Source organism: Carica papaya, chromosome 7 (genome assembly GCF_054855325.1).
Source record: "Carica papaya isolate Zhongbai chromosome 7, ASM5485532v1, whole genome shotgun sequence".
Classification (NCBI taxonomy): Eukaryota; Viridiplantae; Streptophyta; class Magnoliopsida; order Brassicales; family Caricaceae; genus Carica; species Carica papaya.
The window spans coordinates 28,184,159-28,206,466 of NC_142315.1; the positions used below are offsets into that span (position 1 = coordinate 28,184,159).

The 22,308-nt window shown below is 35.3% G+C and overlaps 4 protein-coding genes across 5 annotated transcripts; 1 reads left to right on the forward strand and 3 right to left on the reverse strand.

The window, feature by feature from the left end:
* The first annotated feature begins 551 nt into the window (after positions 1 to 551).
* On the forward strand, positions 552 to 3,988 carry LOC110815767 (Leucine-rich receptor-like protein kinase family protein). Its single transcript, XM_022043702.2, has 2 exons — positions 552 to 3,282; positions 3,379 to 3,988. The coding sequence occupies exons 1-2, from the start codon at positions 642 to 644 to the stop codon at positions 3,786 to 3,788; spliced, it is 3,051 nt and encodes a 1,016-aa protein (XP_021899394.2). The 5' UTR covers positions 552 to 641; the 3' UTR covers positions 3,789 to 3,988.
* Positions 3,989 to 7,570: 3,582 nt separating this feature from the next.
* On the reverse strand, positions 7,571 to 12,560 carry LOC110815708 (uncharacterized). Of its 2 annotated transcripts, XR_002539890.2 has the most exons (4): positions 12,183 to 12,560; positions 10,554 to 11,966; positions 10,264 to 10,360; positions 7,571 to 7,748 (listed from the first exon to the last, which is right to left on the reverse strand). XR_002539890.2 is itself a non-coding variant. In XM_022043635.2 (3 exons), the coding sequence occupies exons 2-3, from the start codon at positions 11,940 to 11,942 to the stop codon at positions 10,337 to 10,339; spliced, it is 1,413 nt and encodes a 470-aa protein (XP_021899327.1). In that variant the 5' UTR covers positions 11,943 to 11,966; positions 12,183 to 12,560; the 3' UTR covers positions 9,937 to 10,336. The 2 variants fall into 2 exon arrangements, 1 of the variants encoding a protein (XP_021899327.1); XM_022043635.2 differs by lacking the exon at positions 7,571 to 7,748 and having other exon boundaries at positions 9,937 to 10,360.
* A 3,197-nt stretch (positions 12,561 to 15,757) lies between these two features.
* LOC110815690 (D-isomer specific 2-hydroxyacid dehydrogenase family protein) lies at positions 15,758 to 17,277 on the reverse strand. Its single transcript, XM_022043599.2, has 2 exons — positions 16,670 to 17,277; positions 15,758 to 16,506 (listed from the first exon to the last, which is right to left on the reverse strand). The coding sequence occupies exons 1-2, from the start codon at positions 17,129 to 17,131 to the stop codon at positions 15,982 to 15,984; spliced, it is 987 nt and encodes a 328-aa protein (XP_021899291.1). The 5' UTR covers positions 17,132 to 17,277; the 3' UTR covers positions 15,758 to 15,981.
* Positions 17,278 to 17,877: 600 nt separating this feature from the next.
* On the reverse strand, positions 17,878 to 22,001 carry LOC110815683 (uncharacterized). The gene is made up of 6 exons (XM_022043583.2): positions 21,716 to 22,001; positions 21,461 to 21,585; positions 21,255 to 21,351; positions 21,038 to 21,147; positions 20,142 to 20,216; positions 17,878 to 18,131 (listed from the first exon to the last, which is right to left on the reverse strand). Exons 1-6 carry the CDS (start codon positions 21,912 to 21,914, stop codon positions 18,081 to 18,083), a joined length of 657 nt encoding a protein of 218 aa, XP_021899275.1. The 5' UTR covers positions 21,915 to 22,001; the 3' UTR covers positions 17,878 to 18,080.
* Positions 22,002 to 22,308: the final 307 nt, after the last annotated feature.

Consider the following 22,308-nt stretch of genomic DNA (forward strand, 5'->3'; position numbering starts at 1 on the left):
CCAGTTCCTCCATAATGTGTAACAGTCAAAATTTTACAGAGAGGAAAAAAAATAAATAAATAAATAAAAACCGAGAAGGCGGCTGCCACGTCAGCTGACGTAAACGTGCTGTATTAACCAAACATATCTCTTTAAGAAAATAACAGCGCATCAATGCACTGATCTGATTGACACAAACAAACACGTAAGCATACGACTTTTTTTTAAAAAAAAAATAATAAACAACTTCGTATAATAAAACACGTGGATTAATGTTAGGCACAGTGCTGACATGTATACACCACTATAGTAACATGTAACGCTGTCGTTTCTGCCGAACGCTGTGCGTGTACACGTGTAAGCTTTTGATTGGCGCCTGTTGTTAGTCAAAGATCACAGGCGCCAAAAGCTCTTCGCCCTTCAACGGCGGTTCGGCAGGTTACAAATACACACCGCCCTTCCTTTCGGGCTTTAGTTTAATTTCTCGTGCTTGATTTTTCTTAATTAATTAAGTAATTAACAACTTAATTAATTACTTAATTAATTAATAAGAATGTTAATCCTCGTATTGGATGTTCGATTTGTCAGAGAGCTTTGGCGGCCTTTATATATGTCGCGGTATTGATGTTAGTACTGTTCAGTCTTGACTTACATGTAACTTCATGTCTTTGCTTATTATTTCCTTTACTATTCCTTCTTTTCTATTTTTTTTTTTTTTTAGAATTATAGAGCAAAAAAGAGTTGCCCAAATGGGATTTAGTAAGTTTTCCATGTTCACTATTCTGTTCTTGATCATCATTTTCGCTCTTGTTTCTGCTGAAGATGATCAGAATGTTCGACTCGCCCAGGAACGAGTCTCGTTGCTTTCCTTCGTGGCAGCCATTGTTGCAGACCCTGAAGGTGCACTTCGGACCTGGAACTCAACTAGAGTCCACGTCTGCAACTGGATGGGAGTCAAGTGCAACAATGGCAGAGATAGAGTTGTGGAGATTGATCTCAGTGGAAGATCTCTTCACGGCTCCATCTCTCCATCTCTTGCCAACCTTTCTTCATTAACAGTTCTTGATCTGTCAAGGAACTTCTTCCAAGGTCGTATTCCAGCAGAGATAAGCTCGCTTGTTGAGCTCAAGCAACTGAGTCTATCATGGAATTTACTCCAAGGAGATATTCCTGTCCACTTGGGTCTTCATCAAAAACTGGTTTATCTTGATCTAGGGAGCAACCGGCTTGTGGGGAATATTCCTCCGCCATTGTTGTGCAATGGGTCGTCTTCTTCTCTTGAGTACATAGACCTCTCTAACAATTCTCTCAGTGGGGAAATCCCATTGAAAAATGGCTGCGAGCTGAAAGAGTTGAGGTTTCTTCTTCTCTGGTCCAACAGGCTCATTGGCAGAGTTCCTCCAGCACTTTCAAACTCCTCCAACCTTGAATGGCTTGATTTGGAGTCCAACATGTTGAGTGGAGAATTGCCATCTCATATTATAAGTAAAATGCCACAGCTACAGTTCCTTTACTTGTCCTACAATGACTTTGTTAGCCATGATGGGAACACTAACCTTGAACCTTTTTTTTCTGCTTTAGTAAATTCCTCAAACCTTCAAGAACTAGAATTGGCAGGAAACAACCTTGGTGGGGAGATACCTTCTATTATTGGTAATCTTTCTAACAATCTTGTACAGATTCATCTAGACCAGAACCTTATCTACGGCTCAATTCCTGCTCAAATATCCAACCTTATCAATCTCACCCTCTTGAACCTGTCTAGTAACCTTTTGAATGGAACAATCCCACCGGAGCTTTGTCAGATGAGTAAACTAGAAAGGGTTTATTTGTCAAACAATTCTCTTTCTGGTGAGATCCCTTCTGCCCTCGGTGATCTTCCTCATCTGGGTCTTTTAGATTTGTCTGAAAACAAACTTTCTGGCTCTATTCCAGATAGTTTTGCGAACCTATCCCAGTTAAGGAGGCTTTTGCTTTATGGGAACCAGCTATCAGGAACTATACCACCAAGTCTAGGAAACTGCATCAATCTTGAGATTCTAGACCTGTCGAACAACAAAATCTCTGGAATTATCCCTAGTGAAGTAGCAGGTCTGAGGAGCTTGAAACTCTATCTGAATTTGTCTAGCAATCATTTAACTGGGCCTTTACCGTTAGAGCTGAGCAAAATGGATATGGTGCTTGCCATTGATCTGTCTTCAAACAATTTGTCTGGTACAATCCCATCACAGCTTGGAAGCTGTATTGCAGTAGAGTACCTCAATGTCTCTGGCAATTTCTTAGAAGGTCCTCTTCCAGCTTCAATAGGACAGTTGCCTTATCTTAAAGAACTTGATGTAGCTTCAAACAGATTGACTGGGGAAATACCAGCAACTTTGCAGGCATCATCGACTCTAATGCAGCTAAACTTTTCCTTCAACATGTTCTCTGGCAACATATCCAGTAAAGGGGCATTTTTGTCTCTGACAATAGACTCTTTCTTGGGCAACAAAGGCCTTTGTGGATCCATAAAAGGCATGCCTGCCTGCAAGAAAAAACATGCCTATCGATCTGTTATCTTGCCCATCCTCCTGTCACTGTTTGGAACTCCTGTTTTGTGCATATGCGGGTACCCTATAGTACGCAGGTCACGATTCAGAAGGCAGATGGTGATACTAAATGATGAAGGACTGGAAGATGAGGAAAAAGAAAGAAATGATCCCAAGTACCCGAGAATCTCATATGGACAGCTAATTCAAGCCACAGGAGGTTTCAGCGCTTCAAACTTGATTGGTTCAGGTCAGTTTGGGCATGTATACAAGGGAACTCTCTGCGACAACACAAGAATAGCCGTGAAGGTATTGGATTCAAAGGCAGCTGTAGAATTTTCAGGGAGCTTTAAGAGAGAATGCCAAGTCCTGAAGAGAACCAGGCACAGAAACTTAATCAGGATTATTACAATTTGCAGCAGGCCAGATTTTAAGGCCCTCGTCCTCCCTTTGATGTCAAATGGGAGCCTGGAGAGGCATCTATATCCAGCTCAAGGGACAAGCCATGGATTGGATTTGGTTCAATTAGTAAACATATGCAGTGATGTAGCTGAAGGGGTGGCATACTTACACCACCATTCCCCTGTCAAAGTTGTTCATTGTGATCTGAAACCGAGCAACATCCTCCTAGACAAGGACATGACAGCTCTAGTGACAGACTTTGGGATTGCTAGGTTGGTGAAAGGCATTGATGAGAACATCCCCACCAATGATTCAATGTCCTATAGTTCAACTCATGGCTTGCTCTGTGGATCTATTGGCTATATAGCACCAGGTATATATCCATTAATTTCTGATACTAAGTTTAAACCTATTTGATCTTTAACTTCCATTAATCTCACTTTTTTAATTTCCTTGTTGACTTGATCAGAATATGGAATGGGAAAACGAGCTTCGACTCAGGGAGACGTGTATAGTTTTGGAGTACTTTTGTTAGAGATTGTGACATCCAAACGCCCAACAGATGTCCTCGTTCATGAAGGTTCAAGCTTACATGAACTGGTAAAAAGCTATTACCCATATAAGCTCGAAGCCATAGTTGAGCAAGCACTGAGCAGGCACCGACCACCTACCATGCCAGCTTGTTATGACAAAATATGGAGAGATGTCATCATGGAATTGATTGAACTTGGTTTAATGTGCACACAGTTTTCTCCTGCGACAAGGCCAAGCATGCTGGATGTAGCTCATGAAATGGGAAGGTTAAAGCAGTATCTCTCAAATCCTTCATCACTATTGCTCAAAGAATCTTCATCTATGACCGACACTTTTTCATCATAAAATGACAATAGAAGCTAATTCATTAAGTTCCAGAAGTTTTAGTGCCAACTGATATTTGATCATTGTATTCATGTTTTGTTTCTTCTTTCTCCGAGTAAAGTTATTCAATAAATAATTTCAATCTTTCAATGAGATATGGTGGAATGTAGGATTTGGATTTGAGTTATCAATTTTACAATAACAGCAGCATACCATCTGAAGTAGATGCTTTAATATTTTGCTCAAATTTAACGATGGAAATTATTCTTTCTAATTCTAGTCAACAGTTACTATACTCTTGTAAGTAATACAAATAGAGATAACCTCTGAAGTTTCTTCAACATGTCTACATAAGTTGCGAGCTGAAGTTACCTTAATAGAAAATTTTTACATATTCTTTCGGACAAACAGAAAAATCTTTCATTTTCACTTAATTAATTCAAACTTCAAGTTTGGGATTTAGAATTTAGAACTTATGCAATATAAACCCAAAAATTGGGAAGATAAGTTGATGAGAGGAACAGGTCAAATAGATTAGGCATATAAATATCTTTTCACCGTCCAAAGCTTTTTCGTCGAGTAAATAATTTCCTTCTACTTCATACATTTTAAAAATCAGAACCCAACCAAAAAAGCCTTTGTTTTTAATAGTATTCAATAGATTAGTGGGATAAGTAATGAAGGCAAGATACAATGATCTAATTTCTTAGTGTTTATCTCAATGTAATTTTATAACCTAAAATATCTGAGCAGTGTATTTAAGGTAAGGAGTACAGAGGGATTTCCATAATCTACAATACACTGATCAAGTCCTCTTTAAGCCTACCATTCAAACAGAGAAATGGTTAAAATAAGGAGCTAGTGGAAGCTGATTACAGCAATCTCTCTTCATTTCAGTACAATAATAATTATCTATATATATACATGTCTGAATACACAGCAATTAAATTAGTTAATGGAACTAAAGAAACCCTTTTTCTATTTTATCACCTCCACTACCATAAGGAGCAAGTCACTAGGGTTTCCTTTGGGGAAGTAGGTCAATTTGTCCCCAGTTCAAGACAATTAATTTTTTTTAAACAGAAGATATGATACTTTTAAAATGAGGATGAATGTGAATAAAAAAAAAAGTCAAACAAGCCACCAGGCTGTGAGTTTGAGGAAAGCAAGGTCTATAACATAACCCTTTCTCCTCTTATGATAAACTTTGCAAGCAAATCAAAGTAAAGAAATATTGTTTTTTAGAAAAGGAGAAATTTTATTCATTACAAAGAATGATGAAAGTTAAATTTTGTTTTCTCTCTCTCAAATCCCAGTTTTAATTCATCCAAATCTCATAAGTCGGCAAACATATTGACTTTGAAGATAAACTTATATATATATATATATAATGTCTAGATGTAATAAATTTTAAAATAAGTTGTACCATATCGCAAGGTGAAATTCATACATCTCCAAAATCTTATTTATAACTTTAACAGAATTTGAACTTTTCTAAAAAGATCTTGATTACTACTATTTAATCTTATGAAATCGGGACATCTCTTTATTGACTTAGCAAATTACTTATTTGCTAGAATTAGAAGATAAATAATGACTTAAACTAGTTACTACCAACACAAGCTCTCAAAACAATTGGTTTGAGATTAATTATTTAATACATGGGATAAACAACTATATAGAAAGACAATATTGTAACCCACGAACTAAGTTCTAGCCTTTTCAGAGCGTGATACCCGATCACTAGGAAAAGTTAGAATATGACAGTGAGCTTCATTCTTAACCTGTAAATCCCCCACCACCAAAACCTACCAAATCCTCCTCTTATGCTGCTGCACTAAGATTTCTGCAGTACGCTTTCCGACTGAAAAATTTTCTGCAGTATGACACAACAACAACCACAACCATGCTTGACTTTTACTGGTATCTTCAGAACCAGAATCCTTTCTGATGGAAAAACTGCTATAAGTGCAGTGGAACTTAATCAGTACTACATAAATATACAGTTTCTACTGAATCTTCCTTGCCAATTCTCAGTTTTTCTCTGACCGCCAATGAGAAATCCTACTTATTACACTATGCATTTCTATCTAGTTTAATCTATCAAACATAGTAGGAAACAGAGTATTTATGGTACCCTTTACCGTATCAGCTTAGGTGCAATAAACTAAACAAATGATATCATAAACAGTATCATTTCTAAAAATAATCACAAACACACATTTCTCAGAAGGTGACTAAACTAGTTTTAGTATATCCTTTGGTTTATCTATTTCTTTCATGAGGATGGTACCTTTTCTTATAGTTTCCTGAAAATCAATTAAAAGGATAAGAAAACAACTCATACTGAACAGAGCACGAGAATGAAACAGATTTTCCCGAGAAGGCATCTTACTACCATTTTTACAGAATTTACTTTGAGGAGGCAGATATGACTTTACTTTTGACTCTTTTTACAAAAGTTTAATTTTAGCAACTAATTTAAAATGTCAGATCTGATAACCCAGGAGTAGTACCTGTATAGCAGCTGTGCTTTCTTTCATTTGCATTAGGAACTTCAGTTATATTGTTAAATTAGTCAATCACTATGGGACCTTGGGAAGATTGTAACAACACTCCCTAAGGACCTTTTAGGAAAATAGAAGCTTAGTCAGCCTTAGCAGCAAACGTGAATCTTTGGGAGAATTTGTCCAAATTCACAGTTAGATATACTTTTAAGCTGTTAGGAAATGAATACTTTGTTTACTCCAAATACCTTAACACTGACAAACAACTTCTGATTCAGATTGGATTTTGGGACTTTCAAACCATAAACACCATATGACAAAGTCTGCTGCAGTGTCAAATTACACACTGCAGATGAACAGTTTGACACTGACTGATTGTATACATGACCAAAAAGCTCAAAAAGGTATAATTGCTGCCATTTTGCAACTTTTGCTATCATAGATCTTTACCATGGTGGGAGAGAAAAAATACTTCCAAAAACTACTGCCAGTTCATCAAATGAAGCAACTATTCTTAGTTTTTTTTTCTTTTCTGAAATAAATGATTATAAACAAAAGTGACAAAGCACACTTGAACTTTACTTGCCAGATATAAAAGATGCCAAAAGTAGGTACCAATGATAGCTCTCCCACTAACTGGAAAAGAAGTGCATTTAATTCTCTTATATATGAAGAGATAAATATATGCATCATAAGATGGTCCCAGACAGTGAGCTCCACAGGTAACACAACTTCAAAGTCTCTATCTTAGATGGTATGTGTCCAGAACACTCTTGTGGTCGAAAAAGAAAACATTTAAAATATACAGACACCTACAATTATATACAACTGCAGCAGAAACCATCCAATAATACAAATAAGAAGCCAAGTGGATTAGCTGAAGAAATTAAGATTTTTCTGATACTAAAAATGGGAAAATAACAAGGAAGACCACATAGAATATATTAGTTCCTTTAGATTTTTCCTTAGATTGGAGTTCCCTTAGAAGTAAAAGAAGACAGCGCCTGCAAAAAGATGTCCAACATAACTTTTGATTTTTTCCAATTTTTGGCAAGCAACCTTGTAAAAAAGATTTCCATAGTTTCAAGATGACCGTAGAGTCTATTGTATCTATAGTCTTACTGGATGCAGGTTGTGACCTGGATGAGGCATTCTGACACTGATATAGGATTGGCATCATTCATGAGAAATTTTTAAAGGATACAAAGTTATGTAAGGCAAAGTCTTATTATGAGATATAACGGTTCCGGAAATTTAAATGAAATATATGTATTAAAAATATCAAATGCGGAAGCGTAATAAAAATTTTGATTAACATCCTTTACACAATAACCAAAACGTACTCAAAATATGAAAGAACCAACTAACTAAAAAAGATACTCGAGATAAGAACTATAAATATAGCTATGGAGTCTTTAGGCGTCCCATTCGCCGTCTTCCTGCGGAACGGGCTCGGAAACAATGTCTTGCTGATCTGAAATTGTTAAATAAGGAATGAGCTACACCAGTCCAGTAAAAACATTATACTATCTCACCGCCACGGAAGTAAAGGTAGGTAGAAAGCAAAAATGATCAATGAAGTATAATTTATAACAAATTCATTTATCAATAATAAAATCTTTTACTGTCCACTTATCTCGGCGAGATCCATGAAAACAACATATGAAAACAATAACCTTATAATATCATGAAATCATACACACTTTATAACATAACATATATCACACCTTTACATTTCAATCATCAGGAAATAGATTTCCTCTTTTACCAGCCTACTAGTATCCCTGGGGATCCATAGGGGGTCCCCTCTGCACGTGAACCATTAACATTTACAACCTGATTCCAGGGCCGTCCCCATACCCCATCCGGTATGGGCGCCAAAACCATGAACATCAATACCCCGTCCGATATGAGGGTGAAACGGGGCATCCCCATACCCCATCCGGTATGGGCGTCAAAACACATAAGGTCTCCATACCCCGTCCGGTATGAGAGACCACGTTCCCGGTAGGGTTCCCTACGGACCCGATCCGTCCACCATCTCCCAGGATATCTAGTCAGGCTGTCCACATTATCCACTTATCAATTCATATAACATTTTTGTCTTTTTCCTTAATCTCAATCATCCAATCATACAAAACATGTAAACCAGTAATTGACACCAAATAAGACAATACAGTACCAAGTTCACCATAATAAAAGAAACATAGTTCATGCATACGAGATCATAACATAATTACATCAAATATCATGCTGCATTTAATACTGGAAATTAGATCAAACAATAACAGACCAACACTGTATCAGACTCGAGCTCCATTGGCAACCTTAATCAATTATACATCTATAAAGTCACAAAGTACAATTTAATTATTTATTTAGCTTTAATACCGTTATAGGAAACAGGATGAGGGGTCCTTACTTGTTTTGGGGTCTGAAATCGACTCTACAGTGTGCCTACGGGCTGTCCCAAATTTCCCTGAATTTTTTCCGGAAAACTGAAAAGTACTACCAGTACCTGCACGTGACCCAAAAAATCCCAAATCAGACCTAGGGCCCCTTTTGGCCAATATCGGAATTCCGGCACGGCGGCTCCACCGTGCTCCGGCGACGGCAAGCGGCAGCGATTAGCCTCGGGTTGGCCGTTTTCGGCCGAATTCGGCCACACTTGCATCGGTTCCTGTGATAAAACAACTCTAGGGCCCTCGGTGGGCTAAAAAATCACGAAAAACCGAGACTTACCGGCGGCGGTGCTCTCGGGTGCGGCAGCTCCTCCGACGTGAGTCGCGTTTTGATGTTTGGCTCCGATCAACTTGTAGAGAAAAGAACGGTGATCACAGTGGTATAAAATTTGCATCAAACGAAGGCCGGAAAGGGCCTCATCGGAGGCAAAAACTGAGGAGGGGTGCGGCGGCGCCGCTAGGCTTCGGCTGAGTTTTCCGGCCGTTTGGCCGGTGGTTTGGCTCCGATTTGGCCATAGGTGGACTCAGCATCGAAAAACGAGAAATGGGAAAAAAATTTACCTCGATCGGCGTTCGGAAACTTCCCCGGTTTCCGATTTTCTTTTCAATAACACCCCCAAAATCCAAATTTTCACCTCTTTTTCCCAAAATCAATTTCAATTAAATCCAAATAATATTTTTACCCAATTTTATCATTATTATTATTTTTATTTTCATTAAGTTAAATTAAATTAAATAAAAATCAAATAAATAAAAATAAAAATAATAAAATAAAATTTTATTTTACTTGGGTGTTACATGAGATGTTAGGACTTTAAGAATCAGGATCTAGTTCAGCTTTTGCATGAAGAAGAGTTTGGAAGCTGGTCCTCTGTTTAGACATCTTTCATCCTCTTTCATTTTGGTTAATCTCTTGTATGCCCAAAAAGAAACTGATAGTAATATCTGACACTCACTAAGTATACATGCATAGTAATATCCAAACTGACATAAATAGTGTTGTGCCGAATCAAAAAATTAAGCAATCATATCAAAACAAAAAAAATAAAAGCAGAACTTACATTATTTGATTCACATGACCTGAATAGTTTTGAATTCAATATGGAAGAATTCTGGAAATTATAATATGTTTTTTTCTGATATTAGAACTTAACCTCTATACACTGACTCACATAGTAGCAATCAGCTCAATTATGAGGGTAAAAATAAATAGACTCGTATTACATATAGTGATTACAGAAAAAAAAAATCATGAAGTAGCATAATCCCGTTTAATCTAAAGCAGAAAACTTGTAAATCCCAAGAGAGTTTATATGTTATTTTAAACCATAGTATCAAGTTCAGACCAAAAAAAACATACTACACATGAAAGCATTAAGCAATCCTATGAAAATACAATGATCTTATCCTTTTTCCTTTGTGAGTAATGTACATGATGAGCTGTTACATTTTTTACATTGCCTGTGATAAGTCGAATCCAATCACAAGAAACACACAGTTCATTGGAAAAAATAAGAGCAATCTTACACAGTCCTGTGTTCTGTGAATGGCAATAACCAATCATGCATCTATAAGCCACCGGGGATAGTTTAGTTGCTCCTTAGAGCCAAAAGTACAGCATGGCCTGTCCATAGAAATGAAAAATATTATGAAGTCCTGAATCAAACTGACCAAAAACATAAGGCAAATCAACATTTAAAGATCCTCACTAGTTAGTAAAAAGGGTTGATTAAATACACATGCAGGATGAGTGACAAAGAGCAAATGATAACGAACGAAACAAAAAGAAAATAAAAAAACCATGAGAGAACGCATACCTCCTGGACAAGATGAAGGGAAGAATCATCTATAGGTGGAGTTTTCTCCTTCATCTTCCAACTTCTCATCTCAGATTGAATTGAATTGAGTTTCTCGCGTATTTCCTTCAACAAATTCAACTCGTCTTGACCTTCTTCATTGATTTCGTTCCTTGTAGTGGTTCTTTTCCCTTCTAGTTGCTGAACTCTCCGGTTCAACTGTTGCAACTCAGATTGGTATTCACTAATATTAATAGTTGCATGAATAAGATCCCTTTTACGATCAGCACTGGCTCCATCTCTTGGTGGTTTAGGAAATGAAAGCCTCTTCTCATTGTTTGTGCTAAGCAACACTGTCTTTAAGCTTTCAGTGTCATCTTTAACATGAGGTTCAAAGATATCGTCAGTGGCTAAATCTGGTTTCCCCAGCCTGTCTTCCAATTTAAAAGCAGATTTATCTCGCCCTTTCTTCTCCACTGCCAGAGAATTGTTTCTTTTCTCTGCTTGTGGGACTTCAAATATATCATACACATTAGAGGAAGAAGCAGGATTATCAAATGCTTCGCTCTTTGAAAACCTCTCGAAGTTCTTCACTTTCTCCAAGTTTGTTGCAATTTCATCTCTTGTTGATTCAAGGATACTAGTGCTCACATGTGACAGCAGCATACGAGATCTAGAGTCGCGCTTTACCATTGGATTTCTGTCTATTCGAGCATCTTTAAAATCTGAAATTTCCCTAACTCGTTCGTCCAACTTCTTTATCTGCTCCCAATACGAATTCAAGTCTCCAGCAGGAGAAATGTCTGAACTCTTCTTTGAAATATCTATGGTTTGATCAATCACTTCCTTATCCGGGATGATATCTGGGCTGGGGCAAAGAGATTTGTCACTGCCTACCGTGATTTTCTTGTCCATAGAGTCATCAATTTGCAGTGGAGGCAGAGACTGGAGTCTCCTGACCATATTGCTTCCGGCACCAGTTTCTCCAAACAATGCATCATTTGTCTGCAACATTAGATTCTCAGGAAATTTATTTTCACCCACACCCGGATCAGAACAACCAAGGCTTAGAAGCTTGCACCTATAAGCTTGAACCTGGAACTCAAGAGAAGCAATCTCCATTTCTTTCTGGTATATAAGCTCTTCAAAAAGCGCCAGAGACGTCTCGGCATGACACATCTTCTCCTCTGCCATTCTCTTGTACTGACTTGCTTCCATTGTCAATGCGGCCTTCTCTCCTTGCAACCTCAGTATCATAGATAGAGCTTCACTTGCTGCACTTGACGAGGCTTCTCTTTCAACATCCAACTCAGTGTACAGCGTTTGCAGAAGCTCTTGTTGAGCTTGGAGCGTTTCTTTCAGAGCTGAATCAGCTCCAGCCACCCCCAAACTTACGGTACGCTCAACCATGGCGAATTTAAAAATTTACTTGATCTGGAAGAAAATAGTTCCGTTTTACGCTTCAGTAATTTCAATAGAATTTTGACACACAAAATAAAAAATAAAATGCTCATTAATGACCGAAATGAATAATTAATTTCCCGGAAGTTTAACTCGAGGAACATGATCAATAATCTTACAGACTTCATTACCAGAAAACAGAAAACAAATCCCTAGAATTAATGAACACCAAATGGCCACGATAATTACCTGGTAATTTTCAGAAGAGAAGAGATCAATCTGTTGGCTGAGCAGAACCCAGTTGAGATAGAAGCAAAACCTCAATACCCTTTACAAAGCTTCTCCTTCTTCGGTCAAACAAGACCACAACAACAGAAACCCAGGAAGATATCAATGGCGATTTTACAGAGTCGGAAAATTTACAGGTACAAACACAAAACCCGAAAAGAAAAACCCACTCCCTATTTAACAGATAATGGGAAAAAAAAAATCTTCGATCGGAGGAAAAATTATCGAATTACAGCCTAAGATCATCTGTTGGGTATAAGAATTATAGAAAATATATAAATGACAGTGGATTTCTCATGTATTTTTCTTTTTTGACATAGCAAACTCATACTAAAAAATTCCATAAAGAGAAAAAAAAAAAATTTTTTAAAAAATCCATATTTAAGAACATGCTAATTTTTTTCCTTTTTGGTTGTCATAAAAAGATAATTACCAATTTATGTAACGCTTTAATTAGATTCATTTCTTACAAAAATACGGATTAACATTAGCAAAATTAATTTATAAATATTTTAATTATATTTTTTATAACCAAATTATGTAACGTTAAATATGGATTAACTTGCAAATTTATTATATTAATTACTATTTAGTTAAATAGTTACTATCTTTCTCCATAAAATATTATAAATTCAAATTAAATTCATAAATTTATTACATATTAATCCGATAAACTTGTCCTAATAAAAATAGAATAATATTAATAAAAAATCATTCATGAAAATACTAATAATTATTTTATTTATTATATAAAATGAATTAGTTGGTAAATTTTCTTAACGAGAATAAAATTAATTTATTAGATAAAAACCGTTTAGGCAAGGCAAGCACGAGTCACGAGTGAGACCGATTAGGCGGTAATTAAATTAAATTAAACCAAATTAAATTATGTTCTGAAATTTGAATTGAGTAATCATAGCCATTGATCTTTAATGATGACGTAGGTGGGGCCATGATTTCTTCATACTTGCTTTTTTAACGTGAAAGCGGAGTTTTGAGTTGCCTTTAGAAAATTTAAAATGCCGTTAAAAGCGGTTACAACGGCTCTTACGGGAGATGTTTGGGGCGTTACATGTTGCCCGCATGTTTGGCCTACGTTAATGATTTGTACAACGTTGTCAGCTACGTCATTTTTACCGTTTATTTTATTTGGTATTTAGTCAATAACGAATAATTAATTATTACTACCATTTAATTCATTATTTTTTTTTAGTAAAACGATTTGATTTTAAGTTTACTTTAAAAAAAATAAAAAATGTGTATATTAAAATTTATTGATAAATATTTAAGTCTCAATAAATATATATATATTTTTTAATTTTTTTTATAATATTATAATTTAATAAATTTTTGTTTTGTTATGTGTAAATAGAACGACTTTAAATGAATAACTATAATAATAGAGAGAGTTATTATTTCATTGATCGGATAATTCATAATTTATTTAAAATTATAATCACGGAACATCTTTAACGAAAATTTATTTTAAAATGTTTGTAAAACACTATCACATCTACTTTTCATATATTTTATTCTTTTATTAATTATATATTTATTTTACAAGATACAATATTTAACATACATTTTATCAATTATATATTTCTATTTTATCATATGTTTAAAATTTTGTTAATTTTTAAAAAAGAAATTTTTATTAATTTCAAAGCTTTTATTTTTAATATTCTACATTATAAATTTTTTAACTATAATTTTACTTTTTGTATTATAATTTCTTATATAATATTTTAATATTAGTGATCTAAAAAAATCATTTAAAAGTTACATTACTGTTGTATATTGATTTCAAATGCACAAGAATTTTTAAGAAAAAAGAATTATTTGTACTTAAAGAATTGAGAAATGCGGTGGCTAATAAATTTAAAAGAGAAAAATTGAAGAAACAATTCACAAAGGGGGAGGAGGGAGGCACCCACGGAGGTTATTGAGAGAGAGCAAGTTCATTGATATCGAGAGGGAAAAGTGTATAAAAAAGAAGGGGGAGATTGGGATCGAGAAGGAATAATATTTGTGAATAAAATGTTGAAACCCTAATATATGAAAAAAAAAAAAAAAACTTATATAGTATGATAGGAATATAACGTACGAATGTTATTTTTGAAGTAACAAATTCAAATAGTCAAAATGGATAGAGATATTTAGATAATATATTCTTTATTTGTACTGTTATGCGTATGTTAGTAATTAATATTTACTTATTCATACCTATTTTATAATCAGAATAACAAAGAAAACTCTAATCCGTTAAAATTGTTCACTCTCTTGGAGACTATTGCAGGTCTTAATCAAGTGTGAGCAAAATTAAGTTCGGTCAAATTAGATCGAGATATTTGACGGATTCAATTTTGAATTATAAAAACTTGTATGTATTTAGACCAGCAAATATATATATATATATGTTATGAAATATTATATTTTTAAAATTTTATTTAAAAAAAAATCCTAAAACCTAAACAAGATATACACACTCTCATTACCGGCCGCCACATCCTTTATTCATTATCTTCATCTTCATCTTCAAATTTTTTCCTCTTAATGTATAGCTATTATCTCTTTCTTTCATCATTCATCTTCATCTTCACATTTCATCATATTCATTTACAACCGCCATGTCCTTTCTTCATCATTCATCTTCATCTTCACATTTCATCATATTCATTTACAACCACTACGTCCTTTCTTCATCATTCATCTTCATCTTCATCCAGTCAGCCCGAGCTTGAAATCTTTAGTCGCATCATAGCTTAATATGTGCAGTGCATATCAAGACTTTCACAAGCAACTAATGGAATTGAAGGAGCAATTCTATAGATTACAGTTTTTTTTTCAACAATGTGTTTCACCAAGATAAGATGGTACCGCGTAGGTTTCACTAAAAACTCACATAGCACAAAAAAAAAATAAAATAAATTTTTTTTATAAACTTATTTCAAGTTCGAATCAGTTTCAGAATAATGTATTCTATACCCAATACTGAATTTAATGATATAACATATCATGAACCAATAAAATCTATACATTCACTCATTTATCTATCTCTATTCACAATTCATAAAATTACTACTTTATCAATCTCAAACATAGTAGATAGAACATATTTATCAAATAATCATCTCAGTTCTCGTCTCTAACAATAAATCATGATTAAACTCTCAACAAATACAAACTAATTTGCCAATGATCATAGCCTCTAATATGAAGAGATTCAATATCGATTGCCAATTGGGAAATTTTCAGGTGAGATTTGGGAGTTTTGGTTGAGAAATGGAAAGATACATAGGCATTTTGAGGTACTTGATGTAGAAATGTTAAACTTTTTAGTTTCTATAAGTCAAAGGCAGCCCATTATGTTCTTATATGTTTTAAAAATGCAATGACTTTTTGCATTAAGCTAAGTTTGGATAATGTTTTAGTAATTTGTTTTCATAATTTCTTAAAATAATATTCGTCAGGAATCGACTAAACCAACTTCAATATTATGCCAATTCACTTAAAATCGATTTGAAATTGAATCCATATTTAGAACAACTTCAACTTCAAATGCATTAAGATACACAAATGACTGAAAGTCTGCAACTTTTTTGTTCCAAACACACTTTAGAGTTGAATACATCCAAGAGACCATTAAATATAATATTCTACAAATATCAGATTTCTATATCAATATATGCTGGCAAAATATTGGGATATAAATTGAAAGAGACTTAAAATCATGTTACCTTGAAAGAATACAGAGCTTGATTCAATGATCATGAACCGGAGTAAGCAAGGGTTTGTTGTCGAAGAAAGCTTCCAAGTTACCCACTACAACTTTCCTCAACTCCTCGAAAGTCTCCATGGTAAACACCGCAGAATGAGGCGTCATGACGACGCTATCCAATTCAAACAGCTCAGCCGGCACATCAGGCTCCCTCTCGAACACATCCAGCCCAGCACCTCCGATCTCTCCCTGCACCAGACATCTAACCATTTCTTTCTCGTCTACAACTCCGCCGCGCGCGACATTTATAACCACTCCTTCCTTCCCCAGCGCCAATAAAACCTCCTTGTCGATCATGTGGTGGGTTTGCTCTGTTAGTGAGCAGCAGATGATGAGTGCATCGCTGTCGGCTGCGAGCTCGCGCACGTTTGTGTAAAATGGGTATGGAAAACTGGGTTTTCGTGCTCTTGAATTGTATGAGATATGGCAGCCGAAGGATTCCAGTCTTTTGGCCACCTCTACGCCTATGCTCCCCAGTCCGACTATCCCTATTCGTTTCCCACCCAGCTGGAAAAGTCATTAAGAGTGGTAAATGGCGTCAGGAGCAACTGGTAATATGATCGAACAGTGGTGTGCATTTGGAAAGACGAATTCCATAGATTTCTGTTAGTATCTCTTTTTGGGATGAAACAGGTTTTAACTAGAACCAAAATGGAAAGTTTATAAATACCTTACAAGCAAGCGGGTATTCCCCTTTACTGGTCCAAAGTCCACGTTTCACATATCGATCGGCAGATGAAATTTTCCGCAAGACATCAATCAGGAGTCCGATGGCCGCGTCGGCGACATCTGGGGAGAAGATGGTACCAGCGTTGGCTACAGCGATGCCGCGACGGCGGCATTCGGCTATGTCGATGTGGTTGAGGCCGGCGCTGGTGGAAACGACGAGGCGAAGATCCGGCAAGAGGCGAATGATATCGGCGGTGACAATGGAGCAGCCGGAAGAGAGGATGGCCCGGACAGAGTGGGAATGGGTGGCCAAGAATTGGTGGAGAGGGAGATCTGACTCGTAGGATTTAAGGAAATGGAATTTGGGTGAGTCATAGAAATGGTCGCCGAATAATACGAACGCCGGCGGACGTTTCAGAACCAGGACTTGAGGGAGGACGGGAGACGGAGAGCTTTGATCCATCTGTAAGCGAGTGAAACTGGAAAACGAAAGTTCCAAGAATCTTACTTTTTCGCTTGATTGGGTTTACAAATTCATCATCCTTCTTCCCGGGAGAGTCAACGAGTTCGTTAGCTGCAAATTGGAAATCACAACTATCCATTTGGATAAAAAATAATTAATTTAATTTCAGTTTTTTTATTAAAAAAATAATAATAATCAAATTTTAAAATCATGAATATGACATAAAAATATTAAAATTTTTAATAACTATAAATATTTATCGTCAATATCAAATATAAAATTTTTATATACTCTATTATGCTAAGAAATTATTCATCTTTCTTATGATATTAAAATTCTAGAAATCTAAAAATATTAGAGGAAACGTATTCAATGTACTCCGTGAATCTTCTTATAATTCTTTTTACTTAATTTTTTTTTCTCTGTTCTTTTATTTTAATCTTCCATCTTACATTCTCTAACTCATTTATGAAATCATATTATCAAGTCAAGAGTCTCCGTTCTATCTCGTTATTTTAAATTTATTCGGAACTAATTTGTGGGACAATGTTTGGATTCTTTCTTTTGTTTATGGGTTTTAACATGTAAAATTTCTCTCTTCTTACTATAAGTTTAGTGTAGTAAAAATTTCGTAGGTCATTATGAAGAACTCTCATTACGTTTCAATCATTATTTGTTTTATTGCAATACTTGTAGACTCTCTGTTTGTGAATACGCAATGGTAGACCTTTATGCATACAGGAATGTCGAATGGAAGGTCAGCAATCCTCTCATGCAACGGAAGTTCGTTTGTCATTACAATGCCAGTAAATCTAAAGAACAAAGTGGCTTACAGTGGTATCTGTTTTAAGAATTCGGATTTCGTACAAGAAACTGAAAACTGATTGCTATCCGAATGAGTACTATGAACAGCAAGAAGTCGTAACATGAACTGACTGTTACCTTTGTCTTAGTCCACTGGAACCTCGACCTCCATTTTTAAATCAGAGCTTCCGAGAGTCTGCAAGTTGTGGGATGCCAAAAAGGAAGAAAAAAGATCATTAAACATCCAAACTTCTTAGTTCTTAACACGTATCATAAGATTGATATTAACAATTGCAAAGGAAAAATTAGTTAAATTTATGTGCTTAGTTCTTGCAAGCATCATTAACTTGGGAAAAAGGAATCCATTTGTATAGATGACCATGGATATCTACTGACCTCTGGATAGTAACTGTCTATTGACATCTTTAACATTATTTGATGGAGAAGGGGTAATTACCAACACCACTAATCTTCCAGAATTTCAATTAGTTTAAAGCAAATTATTGGAGAGAGAAAAAAAAAATGGTTCTCAAAATATAGTACAGTAGTTAGAAGATGATCAGACATTACTACAGTAGCTAATCTCAAAGGCAAAAAAGAGTCCACTTTTCAAATGGCAATAGGAATAAAGCCATCTTTGATCATCATATTTAAAGGAATAGAATCGCCAAAAATTTCACCATAACAAGGAGTAGTGGCATTCTAATGAACAATATATTTGATGGTTGGGATCTAGGATGCTGGGGCTGTGAGGGAAGTTCAGAGAAAGGTTGCATCAGTTGTAAACATTGTAGATATTGTGTTTGTGCATCCATGTATTTGTATCGAAGAGGGGATAATAAATCAATGACTAGAAAGAAGAATGAAAACAATGTGAACTTAAACTGAGAAAAATCTAACTTATTATTCTCAAGGCCAAAAGGGTTACTGACTTGATAATAGAGGTACGTTTGTTTCCAATTAAAACATTTAACTCAGTTACATAAGTTCAATTATCAATTACCAAAAAGCTAAAGCTAATAATATGAACTAACTTCTTTTTTGTCATATAATTCCAAAGTATCATCTCCCAACTTGTAGCATCTCTCTTTGGTTATGGCAGACACAAAAAGCCATAAAAGGAAAAAATTAAACAAACCCGTAGTTGCAGAGGAGCAGCTGCTGACATTATCACCTAATTACATATATGTTATGATTAAGCCTTCCCAGTCTCTCCAAACCAAGTTAAGCAGTTTGTAGTTCAAAAGTATCAACTGTGATCAAAGCCTTCCTGATACAAGTAAACAAATAACCCCCACCTATCAACTCCACGTGTTGAAAGTATACTAAGCTACCACCTCTAATCCTAAGAACCAGAAGTTATCTATAATTTAAAGACTTCTGAGATAAGTCTAATTGCCAATGTGATCTTCAGAATGTGCTAATAGAAAACATCCTTCCTTACAGCTAAGCTCACTGTTCTATTATTATTATTATTTCTTTTTTTTTTTTTTTGTGTGAGAGAACGAGATAAAGGTAAGCTCACTCTGTTAAAGCCTAAAAGGAACAATTTGGAAGTTCAGAGTAGGGTTCTTTACTTACAGCCTAAAATTAAAAGCTGAAAAGATCAGAGATTTTAAGAGAGAAGTAAACAGGGTTTTTAAAGGAAAGCAAGGGTGAAGGGAAAACCTTCCTCTTGTCAGGGAGTTTAATGAATTTCAGGCGCAGGTTATAAATGAACCGTGTTTGGTTATGAAGAGCTAAAGGAGTTTTTAGAGCAAAGAAACATACATTTTTTAAACTATTTTTCCCTGCAAGCCCACCAAATCATAGTAAAAAGTTAGCCTTTTACAAGTACTGGGAGCTTCTGCAGACACCCTCAGTGTACCTCAATAGCACTGAAAGAATCTTGAAGATTAAGCCTCTTTTACTTTACCTACAATACCATGAAAAACACAATCTAAACCGATCCTAGCCCAATGTACAGAGGCAAAGAAATTTAGCATGCATTACGATGGCACGCAATGATGAACAATCAGGAAATAGGAGGAGCAATGAGCTCCATAACAATGCAAGTGAATTAAAAGTTCCAACATTTAAGGGTAACATTTGAAAAGACATTAACTGCGTGAGCAGAAGAATAAGACAAGACTCACTCCAAACTTAAATCTGAGCAAGACTATACTACAGTTACAACCCACACTCCACCAGAAAAATTTCATGGTACCTTTAGAAAATCTGATATAACTAGTGAAGAATCCTTCGTGTAGCCTGCTTCCTCAAGGACGTGGACCAGAACTTTCTATTTCAAACACAAAAAGTTCTTTGCATGAGTTATATATAATTCTTTTGGAAACAAAATGTAAAATAAGACCATAATTTAAATAATCTGGATGTAGTTTGAAGTATCTCGATTCAAGTGGGTAATTCCAACAGTAAACTAATGCACATTGTTAATATAATAATAACTTTGAGGACCATAAAAAAAATCCACATTTCTTATAACCTAGAAAAAGCTTGTGTTAGCACACTAAGATTGACTGTTATGCATAAATAATCCACCAAAATAGCAAATGATAGTTCGTAAATTTATTTGATATGAGTATTAGGATCTTGATTCAAAGAAAGTTCATGTAAACATGTCAAGTACAGTACTCTCAGTGACGGGATGTGTCAATTTCTGAAGATTTCAGAAGATATGCAGTTTGATATCATAACTACCCGTTCACTTCTATCGTAAATCTGATGCACCAACAAAAGAATGCTAAGAACACTTGTAAACCAAGTGTTTCAATCAGCAATCATTGGAACTTCATAAATTTCATCGATCATTGAAGTAGTTTCTTCCTTCTACTTATGAAGAACCAATTTATAAATTAAACTAAAAGGATTTTACTGTTTTTTGGCTAGAGCTTTTGACGAGTCAATTTCATGAAACAGCTGAAACGTAAATCTTGTGGAAGCTAATGTTTCCATCGATTAACATCAGTTTCAGGATCTAAAGAAATATGATCCCAGTTGGATTTCCCTTTAATATAACAAAGATATTAATGTGAAGGATTAATGGTGCATAAAAGGGGGAATACTGAAGAAAAAGAGAATTCTGTTAGCCAAGCCACCGACCTCCCTCTGTTGTTCGGATATGAAATGCCCAGTCAAATCCCTCAAAACATCCAGCATGTCGTTGAAGGCAACTTTTCCATTACCATCTGAATCATACACTTTGAAGATAACTACAAGAAGAAAAAAAATTTCAAAAAACAACAGAATTGGATTAACTCAAAAGTATAACCAACATAATACTTCCACAGAAATCAAAACAAAAATGAAAAATCACTACATTCGATTTTGTGTTGCAAACTCGCGCGAGGACTAAACGCGGATAGGAACGCCACAAATTCTTTGAAATTCAATCCGTCTAGCATCCGCAACAATCTCTGAACAAAGTCCAAACAAACACCGAAATATAACATATTAGCACACATTCAAACATTCATACGAATCATATACGCATATACAGACGTGTAGGTACAAAATTTAGAGGACCTGAGAGAGAGGATTGACAGCGAATTCAGGTACAGACATGAACTCGTCGGCGGAAATGAAGCCGCAGCCATTGCGATCGAGCTGACAGAATCTCTGGTAGAGAGAGACGATCTCTATCTGAGAAACTGCACAAACCCCAAACAGAGATTTTATTTGGAAAAAAAAAAGGCAAAAGAAAGTGAAAAATCACATGCGAAGCTCCATGATTAACAATGCAGACACGGTATTATAGATGCGAGGAAATCAGTAGATTACATGTGTGGTTACAGTGTTCTTGAACTTCTTCAATGTCGTATTGAGTGAGCATCGAAGATGTATTGCCCATCGTTACGGAGAAGCGAGCGGGAGAGCAAGAGAAAGAGGAGCGACTGAGCGTGGTGTCCTCTCTTGGAATTATCGATAACTTTATTGCAGACCAAAGATCCAGGTGAGTTAAGATAATGCAGATTTGCATTTAGTGCTATTATTAATTTGCTGGTCTGCAAAATAACAGCAACTGTCTTGAGCTCGCAGGGTGACGTCATCGCTGCTGTGCTGATGTTGTCTGGTTGGTTGGAATAAGAAGAAGATGCTCCTGTTTGGTTTCCAGGATAAATCTAGCCCCCACCAAGAACAACAATATGCAATTTAATTATATCAGTTTATATAATTCTTTTCATAATTTCCATATTTTGTCCCTAATTTTTACCTAAAATTTTTTAAAATTGGTTTTTAACTTTTAAATTTCTCAATATTAATATTTATTTTTAATTCATTTTAGTATTAAATTCAACAGAAATCACCACATAATTAAGCTTCATAAAAAATATTTTTAAAAAAAAAATATCTGACAATAGACCTAATAAATC

What these genes read in the sequence shown, in the direction of transcription:
- LOC110815767 (XM_022043702.2), top strand. Translation starts at nt 642, where the DNA reads ATGTCTTTGCTTATTATTTCCTTTACTATTCCTTCTTTTCTATTTTTT. An exon ending in TATTGGCTATATAGCACCAG is followed by an intron (nt 3,283 to 3,378) that starts GTATATATCCAT and finishes TGACTTGATCAG; the next exon opens with AATATGGAATGGGAAAACGA.
- LOC110815708 (XM_022043635.2), bottom strand. Translation starts at nt 11,942, where the DNA reads ATGGTTGAGCGTACCGTAAGTTTGGGGGTGGCTGGAGCTGATTCAGCT. An exon ending in CCCTTCATCTTGTCCAGGAG is followed by an intron (nt 10,361 to 10,553) that starts GTATGCGTTCTC and finishes TTCTATGGACAG; the next exon opens with GCCATGCTGTACTTTTGGCT.
- LOC110815690 (XM_022043599.2), bottom strand. Translation starts at nt 17,131, where the DNA reads ATGGATCAAAGCTCTCCGTCTCCCGTCCTCCCTCAAGTCCTGGTTCTG. An exon ending in AATACCCGCTTGCTTGTAAG is followed by an intron (nt 16,507 to 16,669) that starts GTATTTATAAAC and finishes TGACTTTTCCAG; the next exon opens with CTGGGTGGGAAACGAATAGG.
- LOC110815683 (XM_022043583.2), bottom strand. Translation starts at nt 21,914, where the DNA reads ATGCAAATCTGCATTATCTTAACTCACCTGGATCTTTGGTCTGCAATA. An exon ending in AGAACACTGTAACCACACAT is followed by an intron (nt 21,586 to 21,715) that starts GTAATCTACTGA and finishes GGGTTTGTGCAG; the next exon opens with TTTCTCAGATAGAGATCGTC. An exon ending in TTATATCAGATTTTCTAAAG is followed by an intron (nt 18,132 to 20,141) that starts GTACCATGAAAT and finishes CACAACTTGCAG; the next exon opens with ACTCTCGGAAGCTCTGATTT.